This window comes from Hirundo rustica, chromosome 14, assembly GCF_015227805.2.
Source record: "Hirundo rustica isolate bHirRus1 chromosome 14, bHirRus1.pri.v3, whole genome shotgun sequence".
NCBI classification, from domain to species: domain Eukaryota; kingdom Metazoa; phylum Chordata; class Aves; order Passeriformes; family Hirundinidae; genus Hirundo; species Hirundo rustica.
In genome coordinates, this window is record NC_053463.1 from 7680835 (window position 1) to 7700442 (window position 19608).

The following is a 19608-nucleotide window of genomic DNA, read 5'->3' on the forward strand; positions in this document are numbered from 1 at the left end:
TGGTAAGGCATTTGAAAGAGGACCCTTACAAAATAGCATTTTGAAGCAAATGGTTTGAATGTGTCTTTTCATACACTCACAAATGTGTCCCAGCAGCACAGTAACACTGAATTGTAATGTACTCTGCTGTACAAAGCAATCTAAAACATAGTTGCATTGTGTGTTGCTCACTCCACAAGCTGTGCATACATTTGGCATTGCAAGTCTAATGAAAGGATCTCTCTCACATAAATGAAAGTAAATACCGTAAGGGCTGACAGCAGAAGTGGCCGTAACTACACTCAAATGAATTTCCTGAGTTTTGTGAAGACTACATTACTCTGGTTTGATTCTTCAGTGTTCTTCACCTCATTCCTAACTTAAAAATGGCCATTTCTAGAGGGATTTTTCTGTGTAACTTTGTGATACATAGCCTGGTCATGGGCCGTAAATTTCTCCTGACTATTCTCTGAGACAGCACCTACACGCCCTCTGACGTTCCTCCACTGCTGTGTCTCCACTGCCACCTCCTGAACAGGAAGGAGAATTAATTTCCAATCCTGCTTTTCTTTTGAATATCTGCAGAGGTGGTTTTGAAAGTTTTTTGTTGAGCACACAGCAGGAGCTTGAACTGCTTTGCCTTCTGTCTAGAGAGGGTACTTTCTATAAAATCCACTGTAAGGCTTTTGCTTCAGAGGGAAATTTATGGATGTTTGATATTAAGGTGGTTAAGCTTTTATACACTGCTTTTCTCCCTCAAAAATGTTCAATATTTAACTCCTGATGGATTTATTCCTCTTTCAGCTGTCAGCAGAAATCTTCTGACTGAAACCAGTGAATTTTTACAGCTCCCATTCATTCTGTTTTCACAATGTACAATAGTTATTTCTACCTTTTTTGTTACAGGCTGAAAACCCTTACTCCTAACAGGAGAGAACCAAAATATCCCAGAACCTAAAGTTTTCTTGCTTCCATAGTCACTTCTGAGAGGCTCTTCTGCATTAATTTCCTTTTTCCCATGTAATGTGATTTCCCAAAATTGTCCCTGAACTGCTCTACCCTCTTAGAGGCCCTGTCATCCATTTACAAGGGGAGAGGAAATGGGCAAAGGTAAAACCCAGTAAGAACTTAGAAGAGGCAGCAAGGCAAGAAAGGCAGACAGAGTGATCCTGCCACATCCCCTCTTCTCTGCCCTGCCAGGAATACTGGCCACTGGTTTGTAATCAGCCTTCCAGCAAGAAACTTTCCATAAAATCTAGATGATCTTCTAGATGATCTTTTGGATTAAGAAATTAGAGAAAAATTGTAATTATGTGGTACATTTGGCTTATATCAGGTACATGGACATTTTCTGCCTCTTCACAGGTGCACATTCACTCTCTGTAAATTTAGTTTTATGCTTCTGTCTTTTTTCTGCTGCTTGCAGTCTGAGAGAATTCCTCAGACAGTATCAGTGGATGTTAGGAAAACTCTTAATGCTTGGCAGATATTACTAATTTTTTATAAATAAAAACCAATCATTTAGGTGCTAAATGAGAAACAATTAAGCAATGGCACCAAAGCCATATAAGGCATTAACAGATTTGGCATACAACATGAATTATGAGGTTAATTTTTTAAAAAAAATACGGGGGCAACAAACAGGTGTCAATGCTCTGTATCTTAGTTTCTCTTCTTAAAATAAATTAAATTAAATAAAAAAAAAAAAAAAAAAAAAAAAAGGAACAAGAAAAAAAAACCAAGAAGAGGAACAGGATTTCCACTCTAGTGGAGAACAGGTTTAAATGGTTATCTTACGCTTGTTGGCAAGTGAATTTTAATGAAAATTTTAAAACCACAAATGAAAGAGTATGCTCTCATTTTAGAACTGTTTACTGATGTTATTGGGGACTGACATTAAAAAGACAACAGCACTCATTAAATTAAAAGTACATTACACCTTAGCTATTCTGGATTTTTCTTCAGTTGCAAACCCTTGCTGTGTTTGAGGTAATGCTAGAATTACTCTGGGAAAGAGTCACTGAGTTCAGGAATTTTTTAATCTACCCATTAACCTTCAGAGACTGTGATTTTCCCCAGATAAAACATCGTGAGCTCCTAAATCTGGAGCTTGCATTTCAGTTCATCTTCTCCCTATTTTGGGGTATGCTTTTCTTTACTTCGTAACAATCTCTTTGGGCTTACTAATTTCTGTGTGAATGAGGGCAGGAGGAGTTGGTGACACCAAGCTTCCCCTGTGCAGTCCAGCGTTAACCCCGCAGTAGCTCAGGCCTGGACACTGGGTTTCATCTCCGCCAGGACCCGGCTCTGCTGGATCCGCCAGCCCACACGTGCTCCAGAATGATCGCACGGAGCAATCCCTGAGATTGCACAAGGCCGAGGGGGCAGTTCCAAGCTGCAGGCTCCAGCAGATAAAATGTATTATTGGGTTTTTACCTGTGAGCATCACACAGGAACGGCTCGCACAGAGAACTGTGAGCCTGAAGTCAGGCCTAAGTGTGGAATCAACCCCCACACCGAACTGCTTAAACGCTGCGTTTGGCGAGCTCATTAGAAGGAATTGATTGGCAATTGGGACTATTTGGTGATTTCTGCACTGCTACACGCGTTTGATGAGGCACCAGAGGAGGGCAAGTCTGCAGCTCTGGAGTGGCCTCTGAACTGGCCCTCGATGCTTGAACTCCTCTATGAGGTTGGCTTACAAAGCCATGAAGATTTTGGCAAAGGCGATGCCCAGCATGTGGGGTGGGACAGGACGAAGACCACTCCGCCCCCCTCAGAGCTGCCGCCATGGCGGCGGCACCGCCTCAGGGGCGGGGCGTGGGGGCGCGGCCGCCCCTCGGGCCTCCCGACCGCCGGCCTTAGCGCTGTGCGTCTGACGTCACGGCGCACAGACGCCGCGAGAACGAGGGAGAAGGAGGAAGCCGCTTCTCCGCGCTCGCAGCCGCCATTTTGTCTGGACGCGCAGGGCGGACTCGGAGCTCGCTCGCTTTCTGTTCCAGTTGTAAGTGGTGAGGGCGGCTCCTCTTCGTTCTCTTTTCACCTTCGCTTTTCTCCTCACTCCTTTCTGTTTCCAGGGGGGACGAAGCAGCGGGGAAACGGAGGAGACGCAGGGCGGGGGGTGGGGGTGGGGTGGGATAGCTGCTTCCGTTGTCTCCGCGGCGCGGGGGGCATCAAGCGCTGCTTTAGGAGGTGTTACGGGGGGAGGAGGATTCTCGGCATAGGAGCTCTGTCGGGGTCTCTGCGGATGGCAGGGACGAGCGGAGCTGGGTTCCCCCGGCCCGGCCGTGCCTGGCGCCCGCCCAGGTGGCAGCGAGGCCCGGCCCGCCCTTCCCCGGCGGCCCCGGAGGCCTCCCGGGGGAACGTGGCGTGGAAGTGAGCTCGGTGCCCCTGGCTTGGGGTGGCGGCTGTCCTCTCCAGGATCTGCGGTGCCGGACTTTGGCCATCCCAAAGGAATAAGCCTTTGACCTCCTCCGCCTGCCAAGATTTTGAGGAGAGGCATTTAGAAATTGCTGTGTAGGCAGCTTACGGTAGGGCTTTTGTGGCCCTTATGTGTACGGGTCTGTTCAAAGGGGGAATGGCTCCTGCTTGAGGAACCTTATGGCGAAATGTGGGAGTGAAAACTGCCTGTGATATGGATTAATTCCACATGCTACAGGAATGCATATGTTCGTGGCAGCTGTCAGTATTACATAAGTTCTTGGGTTCATAAAATCAGATAAAACGCAGTAGTTAAAAATTTTAAGGTGATTTCCACCTTAAAATGGACTCAGACCGATTCTGTCCATTACCTCCTCATTTCAATTTACTTGGCTCCTTTAGGGACAGAATTTGTATTTTTTATCTTTAAAAAAATGCAATACTGCTGTGTGCATTTGATTGTAGTTAAGCAGCAGTTAGTCTTCAACAAAGCATTTTCTCCAGTTTCCTGTGTCAAATATCCATCCTTCTTGCCCCCAGTCCCTGCTCTGCAGTTTAATGGTGATTTTATTTATATAGTTGTTCATTACAGAGCCTTAATGCAGCCTGCCTTCTGCCAAGTAGGGAAAGAAAAAATCCCAGGCAACCATAAGTAGAATTTTCAGTTCACCTCTAACTGAGTGTGTGTGTGTCAAGGTCTGCACCTCAAGAGTAACTGGAACCTGAATTATGTAAGGTGAAAATAGAGGAGAATGGCTTTGGAGCTGTGTAAGAAGAGAGGAAGTTGAAACATGTAAATGAAACACCAAGTCGGTTTTAATTTTTCAGGTGTTTTTGGTTTTCATTTGCTACATTACTTTTTTTTATTTTTAGTAGAATCTCACAAGTGAGTAAGATTTTGTGAATCATGACTCACCCAAAATGTTTACACTTATTTTGCATAGTATGGTAATATATTTTTGATTCTAGAAACATTGTTGTACATGTCTGTAGATTTTTTTAGGTGTTTTTTTTTAATTACTAGCCTCTCTCAGATTTTTTGAAAGTATCCAGAAAACCTTTTTTTTCAGAATAGTCCTGTCATTTGCATGTTCTAGGAGTTTCCATCTTAATACCTTCTCTTTGTGTAGAGGCATTGTTCTCTGTAAATTTACACGGATTTGCACAATTTACACATGATTTACAGTCGTGATTTTTCTACTCTGTTGCTGCCATTGTCTCTAAACTGCTGTTCTCACTACCACTGCTTACTGCAGAAACTTTTTATTATCTTTTATAAATTCATTCTTTGGAATATACTGGAATAGATATAGGAGGTTATTCTTCCAAAAACATCTGCAGCCCACGAGTAAACAAATAACAGTTGGTTTTGTTACACTCTAATTCTACAGCCATGTTTTACTTTGCCTTTTTTTTTTTTTTTTTTTTTTTTCAGTTGTGCATGTACCTGTTTGAACAAAGAATTCCTGCACCTAACATCCAGCAACAGAAGCTGGTGGGTTTTGTCTTTGGCAAATCTGCTGAACTGTAGAACACTCACAGTCCTGCATGCTGCTCATAGGGTGCAAAAGTTGTGACTTGGCTCCAGGTGCTCCAAAGTTGTGTTAATGCATCAGAGTTCACAGTGGGTGTTGTTAAAAGTGACTGCTTCCTGCTGTTCTGTAAATAGCTTAGTGAGAGAAATTTTCAGACTGATTGTGCAATACTTGATTTTCATGTAGTAACTTCACAGTACAGCAGGAAGACCTAAATCCAGGTTTTCTTGTTAGAGGATGTTTGGAGAGGAAGGTTTCTTCCAATAGAAGGCTCTTTAAGCATGCTATTGTGTTTAGTCACTTGAGAGTTTATTTAAAACAGGCTATAATTACGTGTTTGAAGCTATTAAATGAAGATGAGTTGGCCTATTTAATCTTGATTTGTGTTTCATAACAGCGTTAGTTTTGGGATGAGGGAGCTGTGTCTGCTCGCCGAACCGAAATAATGGGGGGAGGGAGCTAAGGAAAAATGGGTCTTTTTAGTTCCGTCATACTTGTTCAAACTACCATTATTGACTTGCACCTACATATGTGTTTGTTGATTTTCTTTTTAAATTGCTATTATTATTGTATTTTTCAGTGGGAGATGAGGCACTCCAAGCAGTCTCATTGTCCTGAGTGGGACGACAGAAGGAGCTGGGATCAGAGGAAGCACAGTAGCAGCCGTAAACGCAGAAAGAGGTCCCACAGCAGTGGCCAAGAGAGCAAGCACTATAAGCCCAGTCGCATTTCAGAAAGGTATAAGACTCTGAACTGAGTAGTGCAAATGTTTCTATGTCTAAAGTAAATGTGTTTTCAGGGTAGGAGTTTCTGATTGCCCAGAGTTGTCAGTTCCTTATGGTTTGGTTCACTTAAGACAAGCCTGATAGGTAGTTGTTAACACAGCACCTGAACCAGTAAATAGAAATTCTTGAATAAAAGCAAGTAAATGTTGCTAGTTTGTCTAAGTGGTGTCAGTTAAATATTGGTTTTGAATACAATCAGTATTAAATTTCAAGTGAAAAAGGATGCCTTTTAATTTAACGTCAACAAAAGGAGGAGAAGGTTTGTTTAATCATTTGATACAGTGGTAAGTATGAATTTCTCTTACTAATTTGGAAGTGATTTGTGTTTTCTCCCACACTGCTTTCACTGGAAAGATGTGTTTTTCTGTTTTGTCTTGATTTTTTTTTCCTTGACAAGATCCAATGGAATTCTTTTAAAGGCTTATGCTCATGCTTATTAAAATGCTGGAAGGAGTAGGCGTACAGCAGTAAGGGAGCTCTGTGTCTCAGCAGCTTTCTTAATGGTCTGTTTTCTGTGCAAAAGATCCTTGTTCCAGACAATCTCTGAGGTTTTAATGTTGGTTGCAGAGCACTTAGAATGATGCTGCTTTTCTCAGCCTCTAGGTTTTATTTAACACCTGGAGCTTTGAAAGCATAGAAGGGATGATTTCTGTATTGAAAGTGGTTTATCATGTGTAATGAAGTTGCTCAGTATATTTTAGGCAGTGTTTCTCCTTTTTAAGTCTGAGTTTCTTACTATGCAAACTGTGGACAGATGGTACACTGTTCATGTGGATGGCTGCCATGTATTTGAGACTGACAGTGTTGCTAAATTCCTAATAAAGTAACATCAAAAGCTCCACTATTTTTGGGGAGGGATTCAATTAAAAACCATTTCTGCTGTAAAGACAGATACTGTGTAACTCAGCTCAGGTCACTTATCTTGTTGGAACCTCAAGTTTTTGAAGTGGAGAACATTCACTTAAAATATATTTTCAGTCATTATTTGGACGATAGAGCCATAAATGAAAGAGACCATCATGACCGGAGATATGTTGAGGAATACAGAAATGACTTCTGTGAAGTGTATGACCACAGGCATTATCACAGAGACTATGAAAAGAGTCACCATCATCACTATAGCAAATCCTCTGGTCGGAGCAGGAAAAGTAGTCATAAAAGGAAGCATAAGAGACATCATTGCTCCAGTCACCAATCGCATTCGGTATGAGTAATTTTTAACTTTATTATTAATGAATTAGTGGTATTAGACTTCTTAAGTGAGTGCTAGAGCTGCAATTCCTGATCCACGGTACTTTAAGAAATACATTATTAAAAAAGGATTTGTATTTATTTGAGTCTTGTTTGTGGAGCATGTGAATATGTTGTTAGTTGAGATTCTTGGATCAGTGTTGGGTGGGGGGTGGGATCATCAATACTAGTTGTGCACTGGGAATGCAGGTGGTTGGTAGTCAAAATCACTGGGATTGATCTGAAAAATGTTGTCTTGAAATTGAAGACAGGTAGCTGTTCTGTTTAAAGTACAGTTGTCACTTAACAGAGTTCACTATGCTGCAAAGCTTTTTCAGGCAGATTGTGAGATGCTATCCCCCCAATTGCTAAAGGTAGTTGGGATGACATGCCTTTTTAACATGAATTGAAAGTATGAATGTGCATGTCTGGTAAATTGATGTGAACAATTCTACACCTAACTCCAGAAAGCTTTGATAAGTCCTATGCCCAGCTAAGGGCACCTAATATCTTAGTGAGATGGGATAAGTTTGCTGCTTGCCTTCTTTGAAGGTGTGCTGTCTGAATGTCTCATGATTGTCATGATGCCCACTGATGCATCTACAGCTCCAGGTGTTTTATATCACTTTTCTGCAGTAGAAAGCAAGGTGTATTAGATTATATAATGTAAATTAAGGACTTCAGAGTAATTTTTCTCCCCTCTCTAAACATGGGGGAAGTAAAATTGTTTACATGAGTAGATGTTTCAAGAACATTTCACCTGACTGAGAGCTTAGGTATGTAAATAAATACTGGTTTTTGCTGTTTGCTAGCAAAATATTAGAAATAGCAGTGTTGCAGTCTTAATCTGTCTTCAATTAAGCCACTGTTTGAGAGACAAAATTGTGTTGTTTTTTTTCTGTTGCTTGTATCACTTTAAGTATTTATCTGAAAATCTGTTCCTTGCCATGTTTTTCTTCTGTAACATAAACTGTGCCCTGTGAATTTCTGGGGACTGAATTTGAAATTGCTCCTGCCAACTGTTCGTGGCCTGGTGTGTAACTGAATGCCTGAATATCTCCCCGCTGAATGAATTGCGTATTCTGCCCTGAATTCACTCTGATATATTGATTGGCTGGACGATCTTGGTGCCGTTTCCAGAAGAGTCACCGAAGGAAAAGATCCAGGAGTGTAGAGGATGATGAGGAGGGTCACCTGATCTGTGAAAGTGGAGACGTTCTAAGAGCAAGATGTATAGAACATTTTTCAACACTTTTAAAAAACTTTTCAGAAAAAAATCTGTTTAGAATAGTATGTCAGAGGAGGGGGGCTAAAGAAATCTCATTGCTCTTTTTGTTCTGTTTTTTTTGTGCTTTTTTGTTTTTTTGCATATCTTCTTTTCTGTAGAATTTAAATACTGTGTTCAAAAAGTTCCAATTAGTAAATGAACTTGAGATTAGAACAAGAGATAGTTTTTTGGCTAACTGTTTTCATGACTCCTGTCCAATAAAATAATGCATTCTGATGCTGAAATTTAAAGTAATTATGCTTTTGTAATGGCACATTTAAAATCTACATTAATATGTTCATTCTCCTTTAAGTAGTTGTATAATTCTAACTTATCTTTGTTCTTTTTAGATGAAATTGTTGCGACTTTAGGAGAAGGAGCTTTTGGAAAAGTAGTGGAGTGCATAGATCATGATATGTAAGTGTCGGGTTATCTTTATCAGTGGCTCTTACGATAAATGGTACTGAGATCAGAAATTAAAGCTCGAGGATATTTTATCTAAGAGAAGGTTGCAGTCCAAATACCCCCTTTAATGATTGAGAACTCTGTTTAATTTTTCTGTTTCTCTTAAGTGCTGCTGCTGTGACTGGAGAAGATGAGAGCAGCTACATAGTGCAGATCTCGTTTTGGGGACTTTTATACACGGTGCAGTGAGATACTGAGAAAGTAGTTTTGGTTCTTAGTGAAAGTAGTTTCTGGAAAGCAGTTGCTTGTAATTGGTTGAGCTGTCAATTGCTTTCCTCAGTTTTTGTAATTAAAGTTATCCTTTAAAGTTTTTTTGAATCAACAGTAACCTAGTATCCAGTACTTTTTTAATGATTGGAATGATTGCTTCCATGTGGTGGCATGCCTGGTGAAGGAGAAGAAACTTAACTGTGTTTCCATTAATTGTGTATGTTCTAACAGTTGTTAGACTACTTTAACTGTATGTTTTATATCAGCAGTTGTAGGGCATGGTTTTAGTACCTTTTCCTCTACCGTTGTTTTGTCATTTCATAAGTTAGGTCTGTTCTGGGGTTTGAGATCGTGTTGTGAGTGCAGAGAGTGTTCTGAAGTTGTTAGAATTGAAAGAGCTGTACCGAGACAGAAATTGTCTAAGAGTGAATGGGACAGAAGGGACTGTGTCTGTGTTCCATTTAAGTAACAGCCTTACAGTCTGAATGCATGCAGACATTCAGTGCAGGGCAGTTTTCACTGGTTTGAAATGCTCATAATCCAAACTTCAGAAATTACTCAATTCCCCTGATTCCGTAAGAGCACTGGAAAACAGCCAGGACAAAGTTGTGCAAGTTGCAGGAAAATAACCCATCAAGTTTTTGTAGTATTTTTGTTCAAATGAGAACTTTGTTAATTTTTTAATCATTCTGCTGGCAGATTCCATATGTTTATTCTGTTTCAGGTGAGACAGTAACACTGAGAGGTCATTAATAAAGCATATTCTATAGGTATTTGAGAAAGGAAAGACCAGGATTACTTCTCTTTTATAAAAACTGTTCTGGTTGAGTGCAGCAGGTTTAAATCAAATTCCCCTAATCCAACTCATAATTCTCCATGACCTTTAATCTTCCTGTGTTTCTTTTATTAAAATCAAGCTGCTTTGGGGTTGTGGGTATTTAACAATAATTGATCCAGTTTGCCATGCTTTCCTTTCTTTTCAAGGAGAGGAATGCACGTAGCAGTTAAAATAGTGAAAAATGTTGGTCGATACCGGGAGGCAGCCCGTTCAGAAATACAGGTGTTGGAGCACTTGAACAACATGGATCCAAGCAGCAATTTGTAAGTATGAAATTTGAGTAGTCAGCATACCAAGGATTTGGGGAAAGTAATTATTGAATAGATTTTCATTTCTTCTTTTTGTTTTCTCTTTTCAGCCGCTGCGTGCAGATGCTGGAGTGGTTTGATCACCATGGCCATGTCTGTATTGTTTTTGAATTACTGGGGCTCAGTACTTACGACTTTATTAAGGAAAACAGCTTTCTGCCTTTTCATATTAATGACATTAGGAACATGGCCTATCAAATTTGTCAGTCTATAAACTGTAAGTAAATACCAATATTCCTTTCAAATATGTGGATGTGTTTTGGTTTCTCCTTTAGGAATTTAATGTGTAAATTATGGAATACTGTTCTCTTTTTCCTTGTAGTTCTACACCATAATAAACTAACTCACACAGATTTAAAGCCTGAAAATATCTTGTTTGTGGAGTCTGATTACATAGTGAAGTACAATGCCAAAATGGTAAGTTTGTTCTTTGTTTCTCCCAACTTGAATTGTAGTACTTTTGTCTTCATTGAAACTTCCCTTTAAGAAAAGAGGCAGAGATAACAAGTAACTGAAGTTAGTTTAAGGTTAACAAAAGAGGAAAAGAACTGTTGTTTCTGTGAATGGTATTTACTCGGCTGTTGTGGGTAGTGAGATTAAATCACTTTGTTACCTGCTCTTTCTTCTTTCTTGGAGCATTGAGCAGCCCAGGAATTAAAGTATTTGGAGGAAGTGTTTTGTTACATTTTATGCTAGCTGCTACTTTGAAGATAATGTCATAATGTCTTTTGCCTAAGCAAAAAAGTATTAACAGTGTTTTGATTTCTTGCAGAAACGAGATGAACGCACCTTAAAAAACACAGACATCAAAGTTGTTGATTTTGGAAGTGCAACTTTTGATGATGAGCATCATAGTACATTAGTGTCTACAAGACATTATAGAGCTCCTGAGGTTATTTTAGGTCAGTAAGGACACTTAAATCCTCTGAAAGTTCATTGTAGTTCATTCAGATGTCTTTACTTTATAAACCAGAGTAGTTGTTCATGGTTCTGGTAATCAGTCATCTCTCAGATGGTGGCAGTAAAGTTACTGAGAATAAACAGTAAAAGAAATAATCTAAAACTAGAAACAAACACCAGAGTTTGAGGAGCAGGTGGGAGGCTAAGTTGGGCATCGGTAAATGTGTGGAAGCTGGGCATGTGTTTTGTGGGTTACAGATTTTGGGAACATACTAAAAAGTAAAACAAACTTTGCCTATTTTGCAGCTTTGGGATGGTCTCAGCCATGTGATGTGTGGAGTATTGGTTGTATTCTGATCGAGTATTACCTGGGATTTACAGTGTTTCAGGTGTGTACATAAGCTTAAATAGAATGTGTTTCTTACAGACCACTGATTTTTAATGACATGCATTTAACTATGTAAAAGGCATAACCCCATGGGCTTTTAAGTATTATATAGATGAGATTGGAAAACCAGCATCCATATAGGAAGATGTTACTCTAGAGGAGGTACCAAAAGTGTATCTAAGATGATATTTTCTGGCATTTTGAGTGAAGAAAACTCTCGTGATGCTGCTGGAATTAAGAGTAAAGAAAACATTTGTATGATACTTGGTTTGTGAACTGTTGTTCAAGGGTCATCCTAGCTGTGGAAAGTGTTGTATAATCTGCATTGCATAATCTGTGTTTAATAATTGGAGGTGGCAATGTTTAAAGATATTGTGACAGTGCTCTGGCAAGATCTTATTTGCAGTTTGAGTGTTGTTACCAAGTGGCTCAGAGGAGAAAAATGTGCTAAGTGCTTTCATTGCTTTTTCCACACAGACTCATGATAGTAAAGAACACCTGGCAATGATGGAAAGAATACTGGGGCCTCTGCCCACTCACATGATCAAGAAATCCAGGTATGCTCGTTATAGAAGTGGTAAGTTGCCTAGTGTTTCCTCTTACAAGAGAAATTCCAAAGTTGCCATTGTAAGCTATGAGTTGCTGCGGATCAACAGATTCATGGGCTTTTTATTGCCTTAAGTAGTTGGCAGTAGTCCTCTTTTCTGATTTTAATACGAATTTTCAGCCTCTTGAACTGTAACTTGAGTATGAATGTTCCTGGGTCTTTAAAGCTAAGTTTTGTAAGGTCACCAGAATAGTATTAGACATCAGTTTTTTATTTAAACTCTGATAATAAAGAACATGTTGTCATCACAATAATTATTGTGAGGAAGAAGAGGGTCCTTGCTGCTGATCCAGCTGTCATCCACTTCTACTGCCCTTCCATATCCCTCAGACATGTGCTGCAGTGATCTGTCTCTCTTCCTCAAAGGCAACTCCATGCAGCAGGAGTTTCTCACTAACATGGCAAGGAGAAGCAGCCAGCACAGGGTTCTCCCCTGACCCCTCTATGTCCAAAATTTAGAGGTCATGGGATTTGGTCGTTTGTTTTCTTTCTTACGTAAGCAGTCCTCTTGCCAGCTCATGTAGATAATTCTGTAACTCATGTTAGAGAAGAATTCCAATAATTCTGGGTAATCTATTGTTGGTACAGTTGTCAAGTTGATTATACTGCATCTTGAAAACCAGGAAAAAGCAGCAATTGCAGTAGATTCAAGGAGTACTAAAAAAAGTTTTCTAGTTATTGTAGCAACAGTAATAAAAAAGCAGCAAATCTCTGTGAACAAATACGTACTAAAAGAAGTGTTAGCTCCCAAATGCAGAAATACATGCAGAAACGCTTCATAGTGTTTTAAAACTTACTGTTAAACTATCTGCTTGTTGTGTGCACTGACACCAACTTGCTGTTACTTTCCTTGTCCTGCAGAAAACATTATTTTCACCATGACCAGTTGGACTGGGATGAGCACAGCTCTGCAGGCCGGTATGTCAGGAGACGCTGTAAGCCTCTGAAGGTAGGAGACAGCATTTTTACTGCTCTGTCATGCAGTTGTGAAAGCTCTCTCTAAAATGCCTGCTTTTTTCTTTCAGGAATTCATGCATTGCCAAGACACAGATCATCAAAGTCTGTTTGACCTTGTTCGCAGAATGCTGGAATATGACCCAGCCAAAAGAATTACTCTTGATGAAGCCTTGCAGCATCCTTTTTTTGATCCATTAAATAAGTAAATTCAAAGATCTTCTATGCTTCTTCAAGGAGATTTCCTAGACTGTGTCAGTCAGTCAGCAGAGGTTGCATGAAACTTTTGTAAGCTTTAAATTATTTTGTACAGTTAAGTGTGTAAATAATTACATATGTTTTGTATAACTGTTAACGTTTACCCTGTTGAGCAGTTGTAGTCTTATGGGTATCAAAGTGAAAAATAAAAGTAATTTTCATTTTTGAAAACCTGCTTCACTCTCCTTTTACAAAAAATGTTAGTGGACCCTCTGTAGGTGAGGAGTCTGGGCTGGCGGAAGGTGTTCTGGAAACATTCTGCAAAACTTCCTTTTATTGCTTATGAAGAAAAGATCCACCTAGTTATACTGTATATAACAGCTCGATGGCATTTTGGAACATGGTTGGAAACTGTGTATCCTAAGTAGGTAACTTTGTGGGTCACCTTTTTCCCACATTTTCTGTTACATAGTGTGCATTGCTCCCCAGCCAGCTAATTAGCTGTTGCAAACTTGTCTGATGCTTTCAGTGTTAAGTGCTCTTAACTAAAAAGATTAGCTGTGGTCTGAAAAGTAACATTTCCTACTTTCAGTATTGTGAACAGATGAACAGTCAGAAAATATTAACATTTTTGTAGTAAGTTTTTAGAAAGACAGTACTGCTGCAGAAAAATACAGCCTGCTGCAGAATTGTGGCATATTTTAGCTCTTGCAGTAATGAGGTCATTCTGAAGTCTTCGATGTGTACTTCTGTGGAGCTTCATTTGTAGTAAATGGTAAAGAAGTGACCTTGAGAAATGCTGGCATTGAGACTGTACAGGATGGTGGAGGTGGCTGGGTTCTCAGTTGTGACTCCTGAACTCTGGTACTGGGTTGAGAAGAAAATGGTGTGCAGCTTTCTCAGACCCTTTAATGTACTTTGGGAATTTTAGGGTTTCCATGTCTATAAGTTGATGGTTTTTACTCCAACTCTCTTAATCCATTTGACACTGTTATGGGTGGCTTGCTGAGCAGTAGGAAGGGAGCCTTCCACGGAAAAGTTCATTCTGACTATAATAAGCGAGTTTTTAGCTATTTATTTCAGTCCTGACTTTACTGCACAAGCCTTTCTTCAAAGGAAGGAGACTAGATTGTTTGGCTCCACAGGAGCCTCACTTCAGGTTTTCTGCTTGCTGAGTTAGCCCTAATGCACAGTAAGGTTTTGAGCTGATGTCGAGGAAGCTTCATTTGCAGGAGGCTCCAGACGTGCATATCTCTGAGCTGGGGGTAGAATAGAGCTGGGCTAGGCTTTGAAGGCTTATCTTCTGTTAGCAGTGCCACCTCCTGGGCTTGATTACAGCTCGTCATAGCCACCTCCTTTCCTTGGATGTGGGTGTTGATGACATTGTTTCTGCTTGGCAAGACAGAAAATGTAAGTCTGTGCCATGCAGGTCAGCTCGGTAGGGCTGATCAGGACAAGAGTAAATTCCTTCTTCCCACAGTGCTTTCCATCCCACAGCTTCAGAGGCAAAGCAAGGACTTGGCTGGGTGTATCAGCTTAGCAATGCAAATGAAAGGCAGATGGGGAGAAGTTTATATGCTGCTATAACAATAAAACTGTAACCATAAAACAGTTCTATCAAAATTAGGGAAAGATGGTGTGCTCTTGCTTACAAAGTGCTTCTAGCTGGGGATGTAGGTACTGAAATTTGTGCTTGGTAAGGGAGATACAGCTTAGCTCTATTATAAAGCTATGTTTAAATTGACTATTTCTTCCAGTAAATTTAAAAGCACTGTTGGGATTAGTGTGGCACCTGCAGGTGCCAAGTGTTTTGCAGGCCTTGCAGCATCTACAGCAGTGTTGGTTTGCAGGCACACGAGCCCAAGGCCCCTGGGCTCCCCAGGGAAGGTGTGGGGCTCTGAGCAGCACCCCGGGGCATGGTCTGGTGCTGCGGCACTGCCTCACTGCTTCTGTCTATAGTAGGTGATGGGTTTTTAGGTGCATACACCACCACCCCCCACTGTCATCTTCGTACTTGAAGTTTGTAATCTTCGCATGTTTGGATAGAGCTGTAGCTGTTAAACATTTAGAAGAGCATTCACATGTGTTTTTGCACTTCAGATTTCCAGCTATTGTGCCTTCAAAATAGTGTCTGTGACTGGATCAGCCAGGCAGACCAGACTAACTGTGTGCATTTCCATAGTGAACCAGTCACACTTTTTATTAAATGTGGAGGACAAGACAGAATAAAGCTGTCTTAAGTGAGCAGCCAGGGTTCATCACTGAAGTGCAGAGTGTGAGATCTAGGGCTCCAGAAGCTGATCCAAGTGAGGGAATAGTTGACCTTGTGGCTAAACTGCAGGGGAGAGGGGGTTGGGATTTCTGGGGCAGGAACCCATGTCCTGCAAGAGTGATCAATGCTGCCTCTTCCTTCAGTGTCTGGATATCAGAGCTGCCTGCAGGGCTTAGGTCACATAGGACAAGTTGCTTTGCACCCAAGCATCTCCCACAAAATGATGGCAGTGGGCATGTTCTACCGCTCTTCTGGAGCTTGTAAAGGAAGTCTTGGCAAGCTCATAAAATGGAGCAGGGAAAAGGAGGTAAGAAAGGGTCTCACAGAAACCTGGAGTTTTCTTTTTCAGGATGTGTAAGAGAGCAGGAACTAGTTGTCAGCCAACGGTATAGACTTGCTGGGTTTAACTGCTTTGGAAATAGCTACAAGAAGCTTCTGTCTATCCCTGTGTGTGTTTTATTAACAAACTTAATTAGAAGCTGACATTGTTGATGTTACTGACATTGCAGCATTTCCTAACTCTGTCCTAGGCTTCAATCATCTATTCTAGAAGTAAGAATTATTCCTGGAAGGGCAAGCATCTGTCTAGAGGGGAAAAGGTACACTGGAATTTGTATACCATGTGCTTAGAATCTAGACAAGCGTTAAGTTGCAGGAGGATGTTTTATAGGTAAATGAAGAGTTGTGATGCTCTGTGTAACCATATGTGGATGCTCGGTGCTTATCTGTGAGCAGTTTTCTCTCGTTCAAAGGCTCAAGAAAGTGAGATGGAGCACTCCACTGAGGTAACAGTGAGTTACAGCGCGTGCTGAGGTACCGAGTACGGTCTCTTCTCTGAAACAGGTCTCGGTGCGGACGGGCTATAGGGCAGAAGGTACAAAGCTCCCGCTCGGGTGACGCCTCTCGCAGGTCGCACGCTCCAGGGGAGCCGGGGCCGGGCGCAGCACCCCCGCCCGCAATCCCGGCGGGGGGAGCCCGCTGGAGGGCGCCCGGCCCGCGCCCGCCGCCGCCCCCGCCGCGGGCAGCGCTGCTGCGGGGACCGGAGCGGGGACCGGAGCGGGGCCGCCCCGCCAGCACCCTGCCCTCCGGAGTGGCTCTCGCGGCGCCCCGCCCGCGCAGCACGGCCGGGACCCCGAGGGGCGCGGGGTCCGCGGGCGGGCGGGGATGGGGCCGTGGGGGAGCGGTCCCCGCGGGGGGCCGGGCAGCGGGGGTGGGATCTGCTCCGCGTAATCCCCCATGGGGGGCGGCGGGCCGCGCTCGGAGCATCCCCCCTTCCCCAGCGCGGGGGGAGGCGGCGGGGGAGCCGCCACCCCCCGCTTCCTCCGTTTAAGACCCGGGCTGGCGGGGCGAGCGCAGGAGAGCGGCCGCTCCGCAGCTCCGGCCCCACGCCCGCGGCGCGCACGGGGCGGCGCTGGATGCGCCGGCGGCGGGAGGCGGGCGGCAGCCGAGCGGGACCCCGCGCAGCGGCGCGGAGCGCGGCGCGATGAGCGCGGGCAGCGGCAGCGGCTCCGCCGGCGCGGCGGGCACCGCCACCTCCGCGCTGTGCCTGCTGCTCTCGCTCACCGCCGTGGCCGTGTGCCTGCTGCTGGGCGCCAAGACGGCGGAGCTGCAGGGCCGGCTGGCCGCGCTGGAGGAGCGGGGCGCCGCCGGCCACGGGCCGCTGCTGGACGCGCTGCAGCCCCGCGTGGAGCAGCTTTTCCGCGAGGTGAGTGAGAGGCGGGCGCGCAGGATCGGGGAAGGCGCTCCGGCCCCGCTCAGCCGCGGGGTTCGCTCCGTGTGTCACCGGCTTCTCCTCCTCTCTGAAAAAACTTCCTCCCTTTTACCGAACTTTCCCCTTTTCTTGCTGCCGTTTCCATGAATCGGGCGTAGGGCGAGGCGTGGCGGAGCCCACCTTGTTTAGAAGAGAAAACGCCCCAGGTGAAGGGCCGGCAGTCGAAGGTTAGAGGACATGCGACTTTCCCCCTTATTCTATTCACTGACACAGGTAACCCGAGTACTTTAACTATTTATCTGGGGATTTAATGGACCATAATTTCCTTGTTAGAAATTATTAACATGATCTCCGCTATCTGGACAGTCTGTCACAGGGTATTGTGGTCTGGCAGTGCAGAACTGATTTATGGCAGGCAGAGGAGACCCACCACTAGTTACTTCACTTTCAGTCCTGGGGTTTTCTGAAATTATTCAATAAATATTTCTGTGCTGAACAATTTCCTCTACTTGGAGGACTATTATCCACACAGATGCCCTTCTTGGTCCCTAACTAAACCAAATCTCTGGGAGAAGTTACACTTTATCCCAGGGTTATCTTTTTCCTGATTCTGGTGTTTAGGTTTGGGGCTTTTTACAGGCAAGGGGGGACGTGAAGGGCTCCATCACTCATAGGAAATGCTTGAAGATCCCACAGTTGGTTTGCTGGATTTGTATAAACAGTAGTTCATAAAGTTCAGCAAGATTCAACACGGCTTGTGGGGCTGCTGAAGGGCACCCCTGAGTGATCTGTTCTGGCATCTGGGGAAGGTTTTACACTGGGATTTTATAAATGACCTGCCTGGGATGCAAAACATGCATTAAAATTATGACAGCCACGAAGCCTAAATAGTGCAAAAGCGTATTTGTATGTGGAGCTCTGCAAAAACTCTGGGGCTGTGAGCAGGAATGGAGGCAGTGCTGGGGCACGGGGAGACAATTCCTCATGCTGTGTGTTGCTGCTGAAGCTAGGGTGAGGGTATTTCTGGCACCACCACAGCTTGTCCTTTTGCCTGGAAACTTGGTTGCGCTGATGTGCCTCGATAAAAGTGAAATGCTAAAATATTTCTGTGAAAACCCTGAATACCAGACCGGGGGGGTGCCTGTGAGGAGTAATCACAGCCCCTAGTTAACGTCTTTTCTCCAGTCGGGAATTAGCCTGCCAGTTGTGGCAGTGGTTCTGTTCCAATTACTCCAATAAATGTGCTTCGCAATGGGAATGGTTTCTGTGGCACTTCCTAAGATCATGTGCAACCTCTTGCTGAGATTTAGTTAAGTGTGGAAAGCTTGTTTTGTACTGGGAATGCTCAGATGGAGTTTGTACAGGGGAAAATAAAGCAAAACCACATAATTGGGTTTCTAATGGAAGAGTGAGCTTGATGAAACCTTTAGTACGACCGAACTTTAGTCAATACTAAAGCAAATTTTGAATCAAGCAAGAAATTCTAGGAATCCATAGCAGTAATTGCGTTATCTATTAATGGTCATTTTAAATGAACCCCTTAATTCATGGTAAGGTTTCAGAAAGTGTTTCTTGCCCAAACTCTGTTACATAAGACCGCTCGCTTGTCAAGCAACTCCTGCCCTTTCTGTGCTTGAGAGTTTCTGGAGAGCCAGAGAGTATTTCCATAGTCATGAACATCAACTGATGCCTGGGGTCAGTTTTTTTGTTAAATTCTGCATTGGTCCTCCTTTGAAGTTTACCACAGTATTTCAGAAGTGAAACCAAAGCTCCATACGCTCTCTGTGCATGACCCAGCATCCTTTGTTCCCTGCCATGACCCAAAAAGCTTTACTCCATGTACCAATCAAGGGGTTTGCTGGCATAATTTATGGCAGAGCTGTGTATAGAGAGCAGCAAATACAACACCAGCACATTGGCTCTGTTTCTTTTAGTGCTGTTTAAATGTTTGGCAAGTAAAAGGGGATAGGAAATAATAAAGGAAGGGTAAGTGTGTAGTTAAGGTAATGAAAGCCAATTTGGACATCTAGGATTTAGTCTCTGGCTCTGTGACAGGCATCCGTGTAACTCTGGAGAAATTGCTGATTTGACTGCGGCAGGACCTTGCCCTTCCCTTGGTTTGTCCCATTAGTGGGACGTGCTGCAGGCTCCTGCTTTGATGCCCTCTGAAACATTGCCAACGGCACGGTCCAGATGTGGCAGCATCGCCACTTGCTCTGTGTCAAAAGCCCCAACTCCAAGTGTGTAGTTTTTGCACTGGAGGGAAAATATTAACGGGAGGATTATAGAAACACCCAGTTGTTGTAAACAAAGCTGGACCGTTTTGTTCACAAAGGATTTATTGTCCGCAGTGTCCAGATTAATCACTTTCATGTCGAGAACAATTCAATGGGAGAACAGAGGACTCGCTCCAGGATTCAGATCTCTGCTGTTCCCAGTGATGCCTGCTGAACTAAAAATGTGGGAGAGCTTATTTTCATTTCCTCGAGCATCTTCATCATCCAAATTACTTTGCAAGTAAACAGATAAGGCTTGAGCAAC

At 43.1% G+C, this 19608-nt stretch overlaps 1 protein-coding gene across 4 annotated transcripts; it reads left to right on the forward strand.

Moving 5' to 3' along the window:
* Window positions 1–2862: 2862 nt before the first annotated feature.
* On the forward strand, window positions 2863–13313 carry CLK4 (CDC like kinase 4). Of its 4 annotated transcripts, none has more exons than XM_040078238.2 (14): window positions 2863–2983; window positions 4835–4894; window positions 5515–5672; window positions 6698–6923; window positions 8090–8180; window positions 8567–8633; window positions 9876–9992; window positions 10088–10254; window positions 10360–10454; window positions 10810–10939; window positions 11244–11326; window positions 11803–11882; window positions 12794–12881; window positions 12958–13313. In XM_040078238.2, the coding sequence occupies exons 2-14, from the start codon at window positions 4841–4843 to the stop codon at window positions 13093–13095; spliced, it is 1494 nt and encodes a 497-aa protein (XP_039934172.1). In that variant the 5' UTR covers window positions 2863–2983; window positions 4835–4840; the 3' UTR covers window positions 13096–13313. The 4 variants fall into 4 exon arrangements, with proteins under 4 accessions (XP_039934172.1, XP_039934171.1, XP_039934173.1 ...); XM_040078237.2 differs by having other exon boundaries at window positions 2870–2990; XM_040078239.2 differs by lacking the exon at window positions 4835–4894 and having other exon boundaries at window positions 2873–2990; window positions 12958–13305.
* The last annotated feature ends 6295 nt before the right edge of the window (window positions 13314–19608 follow it).

What these genes read in the sequence shown, in the direction of transcription:
- CLK4 (XM_040078238.2), top strand. Translation starts at nt 4,841, where the DNA reads ATGTACCTGTTTGAACAAAGAATTCCTGCACCTAACATCCAGCAACAG. An exon ending in GAGTGCATAGATCATGATAT is followed by an intron (nt 8,634 to 9,875) that starts GTAAGTGTCGGG and finishes TTTCTTTTCAAG; the next exon opens with GAGAGGAATGCACGTAGCAG. An exon ending in TGAAGTACAATGCCAAAATG is followed by an intron (nt 10,455 to 10,809) that starts GTAAGTTTGTTC and finishes GATTTCTTGCAG; the next exon opens with AAACGAGATGAACGCACCTT.